Here is a 9,292-nt window from a genome sequence, read left to right as displayed (position 1 = left end):
TTCAGGCTGAAAAAGGTGATAACAGCTACTAACCAGTGTTATAGCCTCACTGAGAACATCTTCAGTGTTTCCTTCGTTCATTCTTAGGCTTGACAGCCGCTCCAACGTCTTATTCATCATAGTTCCTTCCTTAGCACCTTGGCAGCGTCCCCGAGTGTCAGAGCCAGATTCAGAATGGGCTGCTAACAGACTTTGAGCAATACTTTTGTGTTTCTTTGCAGTTTGCCCTAGGTCAATGACTTGTGTTCCATGGCTTGTCACTTTCATGCTTACTTTCCCTGACATATTAAACTTCCAGTAGTAGTTTACTAGCAAAGCAAACACACCACTGTCATCTGTAACAGCCCTGATGCATTTGTGATGACACACAATGACAACATAGATTACTGGCTGCAACATAATAATGTAAGCTTCCTCGTGTGCTTTCAGGTCTCTGTGCTAAGAGACAACATTGCAAAGGACTTGAGCTGCTACACGTGAACTTCAGGTTAGCACATGTATATTTTCCATGCATTTTCTTTGACACACTGTACACATTTTGAACATAACACATTAATCATGTGCTTTTTCTTCTCAATATTTGTAAATACAACTTGTTTGGTTGGTAAGAGAAGTTTTTGAAAGTCTAAGGTATCCAGAAGTAGCTTTAGCTTGTTATCGGGCAGCAAAATCAGTATCACATACAGTCACATCTGCAGACACCATCTTAAAGTGAAGAAATTGAAATAAAGTTGTTGATTTGCTTGAGTTCTAACCATTCATGTTGCTTGAATTTTTTTTTAGCAACAATATTTGCTTCATGACACTTTCCAGCTTTCTTGGTAACTCGAACACTGGAGCCAAATAGCTTAAATTGCCCAAAGGTTATAGAATGCCATTGACTGGTTTCAGCATGCACACATGAAGGTGATATAAAAACACCTAAAAATCCATGTTGACCGCTTTGGCCCCTGGACAAAATGTCCAGAATTCCTGAGAAGCATCCCTGATAGATTGTGCAGTGACTGCTAATATAATAATAATAATAATAATAATAATAATAATAATAATAATAATAATTTTATTTATACCCTGCCCTCCCCAGCCAAGGCCGGGCTCAGAGTGGCTTAAAAGTATAGACAATATGTACTTTTATACCTTTCCACCAAAAACACTCATGCCTAAGCAGTGCTTTTTTTCTGGGGGTACGCAGGGATACGCACACCCCTAAACATTTTGTGAATCTAAGTTTGGCATCATTGAGGGGCAGTATTTCAATATGGGTAGGAAAATGAGAGTACCCCCAAGGAAGAACTGTAGAGCTGGGGCCCTTATCTCAAAGTGAAAAGAGATCTTGGTCTGGGATGAGTGCCAGCATGAGTTGATACCATAAATTCTGCTCATTAATTCCGCTTGCTAGAAACAGGGGGAAACATAGCTATGAGGCTCACCGCTAGGAGATGTGCCAACGTTTTGTGCAACTTCTTATTCTCCTTTCTCAGTTGCAAAATTGACTCCTTGTTCTTCTTAATGTTCCATTGGGTGGTCTCATAGTAAGCTTTCCGATCACCTTCTGTAACGAGGACAAATAAAACCACTCTGCTTATTGCTCATCCAAAAAAGCAGCAGCAGCAAAGCCAAACTTGTTGAAGTAGTTGCCAATTTGGGGTAACTTTTAGTCATCTTCATATCCTCTCACAGATATGTGATTATGGCAGCTACATTATATAGTGAATGAAATGACAGAAATTATGCTTTACTACATGACATACTTTGAGAGTTGAATTTAGTATTTCATTAGAATCAGGAGTGTAACCAAGGACAAAAAAAGGCTTAACACAAGGCCTCTTTTTAATAGGAAATCCAATCTCCTTTTAGAGGTTTCAAGCATTTTGCTTTGGTCTGTAACTCTTGTCTGAAAATAATAGCGTTTTTTAATTTCTCAGTAGTTCCTTCCCATCCACAAAATAGATGTTGTAGGCCAATCTTACATCTGTGGCAGTATAAATACCTTTCAGATGCCCCTCCACTTCTAGACCTCAACAAAAAGTGTTCTAGTATTGGATGTACAAGACTTGAACATAATAATTAGACTGTGGTGCTCACTAGAAATATGGATATTGGCACATATAATGGGTTATATCCAATGTTGCCGTTCTACTTGCACAACAGACATCTTGCTTGAGCAAAGAAACTTGCCTCTCCTTTGCAGCCCCCTGTGGGCCCCCAAAATCTGCTCTAGAGGACTGGGGGGACCATTTGGAACAGATTTTAGGGGTGCACGGAGAAAGGAAGTCCTGTTGTATGAGTGGAACTCAGTACATGCTGTGCTGAATACAACCCAATGAAACCAGCACTACTTAGCATCTAACTCGACTTTGTAGTAGCACAAGCATGGCTATAGTATGTTCTCACATTCTCCCTCTCTGCTGCTCCTAAGAGGCAACACCTTGGCTGTGTGTCCTGGAAGACCTGCTCTCTGCCTTGCTAGCCTTTTCCACCTGGCCTAGAAGGGCAGGACCCTGACTGGCTGACTGGCCTCCAGCTACAAAAGTTGAGGCTGCTGAACAGACTACTGGGCTGCGGTATTTTTTAGGGAGGTTTAGTTGCTATTACTGATATTAATTTTTGTATCTTTATTTTTATATATTATGATTTATGTGGAAATTGTTCAATTTGGCTGTGTACTTTTTCATGTGTTATATTTATTGGTTATGACTACTTTATGTTTGTAATTATGTAACATCTTTTCATGTCGTAAGCTGCATTGAGAATGGTTTTAACTTTGGAATGGTGCCACACAATTTTATTTATTTTTAAGAGTGTTTCTGCAAAACCACATCAGTGGCTGAACTGTGCCAGTTTCTCGCAGTTCCCTCACTGCAAGAAGCGAAGTTACAGAGAACCAGGCAGAAGGCCTTCTCTGTAGTGGTGCCCACCCTATGGAACATCCTCCCCATCAGATGTCAAGGAAATAAACAACTATCTGACTTTTACAAGACATCTGAAGGCGGTCCTGTTTAGGGAAGTTTTTTAATGTTTGATGTTTTATTGTATTTTTAATATTTTGTTGGAAGCCATCCCAGAGTGGCTTGGGAAACCCAGTGTCAGGGGATGATTAGCTGCTTGTGCTTAAAATTGTGCCCCTTTAGAGTTTGTGCGGCCCCACAAACCTCTGTGTGTGACAGAGCTCCTCAGACATGTCTGCTCTAGTCACTAGTAGAGTCTGACAGTGGCTGCCTGCGGAAGCGCTTCCAGCAAAGAAGCTCCTTAACGGAAACGCGTCTCCTGGACTCACGACGTGGCAGCTTCCGGCGAAGCATGGGTCTCCCTGCAGTTGCTTCTGACACCTCCCCGCTATTTTCGCTGGACGTGTCTCTCACCCCTTTCTCTCCCCTGCTGTTTCCTGCCTGGGCTGCTGCGTCTCTCTCAGCATTACTGAGATCCTCCTCCAGAGACCCCTCGCTCCCCCTACTGGTCCCTGCTTTGGCTGCTGACTCTCTCCCAGTCTCTGGGAGCCCTACCAACTCCCTTTCCTCTGATGTCAGTTCCCTGACATCCACCTCCCCTCCAGGGCCCCCTTCTCCCCCGCCCCTACTCTCTCCTCTGGGCGGTGAGGAGCTGAAACCCCGAAAAGAATCCTCTTCATCTTCAGACGTCTCGAACATTTCCCTCCATCGGTCTTCGTTCCGACTCGCTGAATCCTCCTCCACCTCGGAATCAGAGAACCCCTCCAACTCTTCTTCTTCGTCGGTGGTGGCAAAGTATTCCCTCCGGAACCTCGCCACTGGCTGGGGTTTACGAGGGAATCTCTGATGAAAAGTTTCTATCAAAACCTCGTCATCTACATCCTCTGCCCTGACCCAGGTGTTTTCCGACTCCGGCTCCCCTTCCCACATTACCAAATACTCTACTTGATCTCCCTTCCACCTGGAATCGAGAATCTCCGCTACATGGTAGCTGTGTTCTTTTTCCTCCATAGCTGGTCCCCTATTGACCCTCCCTTCTCTGTCCCCTTTATACGGTGACAGCAACGACCTGTGGAACACTGGGTGCAACTTCATGTGGTTCGGTAACCGGAGTCTGAAAGCCACTGGGTTGACCTGCTGCGTGACTTCAAATGGGCCCAGCCTTTTGGGTCTTAACTTCTTACAACCTCCTTTGAATGGTAACCCTTGGGTGGACAGCCACACCTGGTCCCCCACCCTAATGCTTTCCCCTTCCCTTCTGGTTTTGTCTGCCTGCCTCTTATATTCCTCCTTCGCCCTGTTTAAATTGAGTTGGAGCTGGCGATGGATCGCTTCCATTTCTTCAACGAACTGTTCTGCGGCTGGAACGCTCCAGTTCTCCCCTTCCCCCCCCTGGGAAGGCTCGGGGATGACACCCGTGATTAGCCAAAAAGGGGCTCATCCCCGTGGACACGTTCTCTGCATTGTTGTAGGCAAATTCTGCCAACGCCAGCTTCTCCACCCAATCATTCTCTCTGTCATTCACATAACACCTCAAATATTGCTGGAGGACACCATTAGCTCTTTCCGCCTGCCCGTTGGTTTCTGGATGACGGGCAGTTGAGAAATTCACCTCTACATACAATAAGCTCATGAGCTTCCTCCAGAACCTGGAAGTAAATTGTTTCCCTCGGTCAGAAACCACCCTCAAGGGGGCGCCATGCAGCCTAAACACATTTTCCACAAACAATTTAGCGGTTTCTTCCGCTGTGACCGCATGTGAGCAGGCTATAAAGTGGGCCATCTTGGTTAACAGGTCTACCACAACCATGATGGCTGTTTTCCCTTTGGACCTGGGCAGATCAGTCATGAAATCTATTGCCACTGCCTCCCATGGCCTTTCCGGCGTGGGTAGTGGTTCTAATAAACCTGCCGGTGCCCGCCTCTCCCCCTTGGCTCGTTGGCATTGGTCACACCCTCTCACATACTCCCGCACATCTTCCCTGACCTTGGGCCACCAGAATTCCCTGGTAACCAGCCACATGGTTTTGTGTTGCCCAAAATGCCCTGCTGTGGGGCTATCGTGCAGTTGCTTGAGTACCTTTTCCCTCAATTCCCCTTCAGGTATGTATAACGCTCCCTTGTAGTACAACGCCCCGTTTCTCTCCTCAAAACCCCCGGGTTTGTCTCCCTCCCTCCTGAGACCCCTGAGTTTGTCCTGGGCGTATTCATCCTGCACCGTTCCCTCTACCAGTTCCCTTTGCCCCACCAATGCCGCCCCACACACCCAGCGGTCCTCGGGAATGACATGGGTCTCTTCGGGTGCACCCTCTCCCTCCAAATATTCAGGTTTGCGTGAGAGAGCGTCCGCCCTAACGTTCTCTGGGCCTGGCACGTAACAAATCTCAAAGTTAAATTTGGAGAACTCCTGGGCCCATCTCAACTGCCGTTGGTTGAGCACTCGCGCAGTTCTCCAATACTCTAGATTCTTATGGTCCGTGCACACTTGCACCTTCTGTTGTGCACCAATTAGCAGGTGCCTCCATCTCCGGAAGGCCTCATGAATCGCAAGAAGTTCCCGGTCGTACACCGTGTAGTTCCTCTCAGATTTGTTCAGCTTTCGCGAAAAGAAGGCACACGGTCGCCACTCTGACCCCTCCTTCCCCGGCTGCAGAAGAAGCACCGCCCCTATGGCTCTGTCAGAAGCGTCTGTTTCGACCCTCAGCTTTTTTTGTAAATCCACATGTAGAAGTTGTTCATCAGAGGCGAAGGCCCTTTTCAGTTCCTCAAACGCTCGCTCCGCCTCCCCCGTCCAAACAAACTTCTTTTTACTGCTGAGACAGTCCGTGATGGGCGCCGTCAGGTGGGCGAAGTTTCGGATGAACTTACGATAAAAGTTTCCAAACCCTAGGAACCTCTGCACATCCTTCTTGGTTTTGGGTGTTTTCCATTCCAGCACCGCTTGAACCTTGCCGGGGTCCATGGCCAACCCCTTGTCTGACAAGCGGTACCCCAGGAATTCCACCTCCTTGGTATGAAACTGACACTTCTCCAGTTTCACCCACAGCCTGTTGGCTTGCAGCCTGCTCAACACTTCTCTGACGTCTCTCACATGTTGCTCCTCATTCTCCGAATACACCAACACGTCATCTAAGAAGGCCACGCAATTCTTGTAGAGCAAAGGCCCCAGTACGTGGTTCATGAAGGCTTGAAAACACGCGGAGCCTGTTTGTAATCCAAAAGGCATAACGAGGTATTCAAATGCCCCCAAAGGGGTGAACATGGTGGTCTTCCATTCATCCCCTTTCCTTATACGTATCAGGTTGTACGCCCCCCTTAGGTCCAGCTTTGTAAAAATCTTTCCTTTCCGCACCCTGGTCAAAATATCATCAATCCTGGGCATAGGAAAAGCCGCCGGCTCTGTCACTGCATTTAACCGCCTAAAATCACATACAAGTCTCGGCTTGTCCGTGTTTTTTTTATCCACAAAAAACACTGGGCTACCCCCCGCTGCCTTGGACTCTCTGATGAAGCCTCTCTTCAGGTTCTTGTCAATGAACGCTCGCAACTCCTGCATTTCCCTGTCTGACATGGCATACAACTTGCCTACAGGAAGCTGTGCTCCAGGGAGTAAATTGATCTGGCAATCAAAGGGCCTATGCGGGGGTAGTTGGTCAGCTTCCTTCTCGCTGAACACGTCGCTGAGATCAGCATACTGTGGTGGCACCTTCCCCTTCCCCATTACTTCAGTCCCTGCCAGGGTGGCTTGGGCCCCTGCTGACCCCTTTTCCCCCCTGCAGTGTTCTAAGCAATGTGCTGAACCGAAGGAAACCACTCTTTGATGCCAGCCCACCAGCGGATCATGTAGGGCTAGCCAGCTCATTCCCAAAATAATGGGAGCGCCTCCCAAGGTGGCCACATTAAACGCTATCAGTTCTGTGTGCCTTGCCACCCTCATTATCATTGGGACGGTCTGCAAGCTGACTCCTCCTCCCAACAGTTCCCTGCCATCGATCGTGGTCACCTGCAGGGGGTTGCTTAAAGGGATAGTCTGTATCTGATGTTCAGCAGCAAACTCCTTGCTCATAAAATTGCAGGAGCTGCCTGAGTCCAACAGCGCCTTTATTTTTAGGGGGTGTCCATTTTGCAGCTCTAGCGACACTTCAATTACTAGAGCAGGTCGAGGAGCTTCTGGCACGGGCACTTTTACTGCTCTTTGGCCTGGCTGCAGTGCCCTGACGGTGGCAACCAGGCGTTGGCTTTTACCTGCTCCGTTTCTCCCTGCTCTCCCCCCTCAACTGCTCCCACCATCCCTTGCCATTCCTTCCTCTGGGGGCAGACTCTGGCAAAGTGGCCTGGCTGTTGGCAGAGATAGCATTTCCGGGCTCCCTTTCCCTCCTTCTTCGCCCCCTCACTGGGCTTTGAAACTGCGCGCGCGCGGGCTGTTCCGATTTCCATCGGCTCTGCCGGCGGGAAAGCTGGCTCAGGAATGTCTGGAATGCGTAACTCCTTCCAACGTTCCCCTCTCCCTTCCCGTCTCTCCAAGGCTCTTGCCTCCTGGCGCGCTCCAATGGTCAGCGCAGATTTGGTCAGCTGATCCATAGACACCGCCCTGGGGCTCCTGGACAGCTCGTCTTTCACAGCCGAAGAAAGACCTTCTTCAAATAGCATCTGAATGGGTGCTGCCGATAAATCCCACCCCAATCTGTGAATCAGCATGGTAAATTCAGTCCAGTACTCACGGACAGATCTGCTTCCCTGCTTGCAAGCCATTAGCTGTCTGCGCACCACCCCTTCCTCAATATCGCTGGAAAACATGATATCCATTGCACGAAAGAACTTCATAGTGTCCTTTAGGATATCGTTGTGCGTTGCCATCAGGGGTCGAACCCAGTCCCGCGCCCCCTTCTCAAGATGCCCAATTACGAAAGCAACTCACGATTCCTCATCAGGGAACTCATCAAACTGCACATTCAGGGCATATTGCATCTCGGTCCTAAAGGCATGGTAATCCTTGGGGTCCCCCCCAAACTTCTGCACCAATCCTGGTACCTTTCTGGGGAACTGAGTGGTTCTCCCCTTTTTGTCAGCATCCTGAGCCCTTCTCTCCTCGAGCCTCGCCGTCTGCAGCGCAAGTTGGACCTCCAGAGCTTGATACCTTTCTTCCAAGCTTGGACCAGCTCCAACCCCTGCCTCTCCGGTTCCGGCTGGGTTGCTCATGATGCTTTCTCCTGCACAGGCAGCGTACAAAGACTGTCAGACTGCTGTCAGGGGATGATTAGCTGCTTGTGCTTAAAATTGTGCCCCTTTAGAGTTTGTGCGGCCCCACAAACCTCTGTGTGTGACAGAGCTCCTCAGACATGTCTGCTCTAGTCACTAGTAGAGTCTGACAGTGGCTGCCTGCGGAAGCGCTTCCAGCAAAGAAGCTCCTTAACGGAAACGCGTCTCCTGGACTCACGACGTGGCAGCTTCCGGCGAAGCATGGGTCTCCCTGCAGTTGCTTCTGACACCTCCCCGCTATTTTCGCTGGACGTGTCTCTCACCCCTTTCTCTCCCCTGCTGTTTCCTGCCTGGGCTGCTGCGTCTCTCTCAGCATTACTGAGATCCTCCTCCAGAGACCCCTCGCTCCCCCTACTGGTCCCTGCTTTGGCTGCTGACTCTCTCCCAGTCTCTGGGAGCCCTACCAACTCCCTTTCCTCTGATGTCAGTTCCCTGACACCCAGCCAGATGGGCGGGGTATAAATAATAAATATTATTGTTGTTGTTGTTGTTGTTGTTGTTGTTGTTGTTGTTACTACTACTACTACATGCAACTGGTTAGTTAGAAATCCAAGTGGGAAAGCTCTGAAATGCAACAGCCAGGAGTCTGGTCATCTGCAGTGTATAAGAATTAGCCTGAAGCCTTCAAACAGGGAAGCTTGACAAACATTCATGTTCCCACACCCCTTTATACCATAAATGAATAGATAAAAGTGAGTGAGTACTAGTAATGTTCCACTTCCCCCATGGGTAGCTTTAGGAGGGAGCCCTTCCCTTTCTGCCTTCCCATTAACAAAATAGTGGTAATGACATAATTTACAGGGTGTTGCAAAAAGGAACGAAGCAATGGAATATTGTCCCTGAGGATTCTGCTGAGTGATTGCTACATCTAAAATAATCACACCATTGGTCCATCTTGCTCACCATTATCTACTTGGACTGGAAATGGCTTTCCATGGTTTCAGGGAGCTTCTATTACCAACCCTACCTGGAGACCCCGTGGGTTGAACACAGGGCTTTTTTACACAAAAGGCAGATGCTATGATCCTTCCCCAATACATTCCCCAATGCTTTTTTTAAAAATTGCTGTGACGAACAGAAAAACA

At 48.3% G+C, this 9,292-nt stretch overlaps 1 protein-coding gene across 3 annotated transcripts in view; it reads right to left on the bottom strand.

Moving 5' to 3' along the window:
- Positions 1 to 9,292, bottom strand: part of ODAD3 (outer dynein arm docking complex subunit 3) — a 29,748-nt gene that overhangs the window by 19,206 nt on the left and 1,250 nt on the right. The window contains exon 2 of one of the 3 annotated variants that reach the window (XM_082204893.1): positions 1,431 to 1,552. In XM_082204893.1, coding sequence (XP_082061019.1) covers positions 1,431 to 1,552 — 122 coding nt within the window. Of the gene's footprint in view, positions 1 to 33; positions 339 to 1,430; positions 1,553 to 9,292 lie in introns of those variants that run through there. The other 2 variants (XM_082204891.1, XM_082204892.1) reach the window with 2 other exon arrangements.

The sequence above is a fragment of the Podarcis vaucheri genome (genome assembly GCF_965113315.1).
Source record: "Podarcis vaucheri genome assembly, chromosome: 17".
Lineage (NCBI taxonomy): Eukaryota > Metazoa > Chordata > Lepidosauria > Squamata > Lacertidae > Podarcis > Podarcis vaucheri.
The sequence above is the reverse complement of the archived record's forward strand: the minus strand, read 5'-3'. Positions and strand labels throughout refer to the sequence as shown.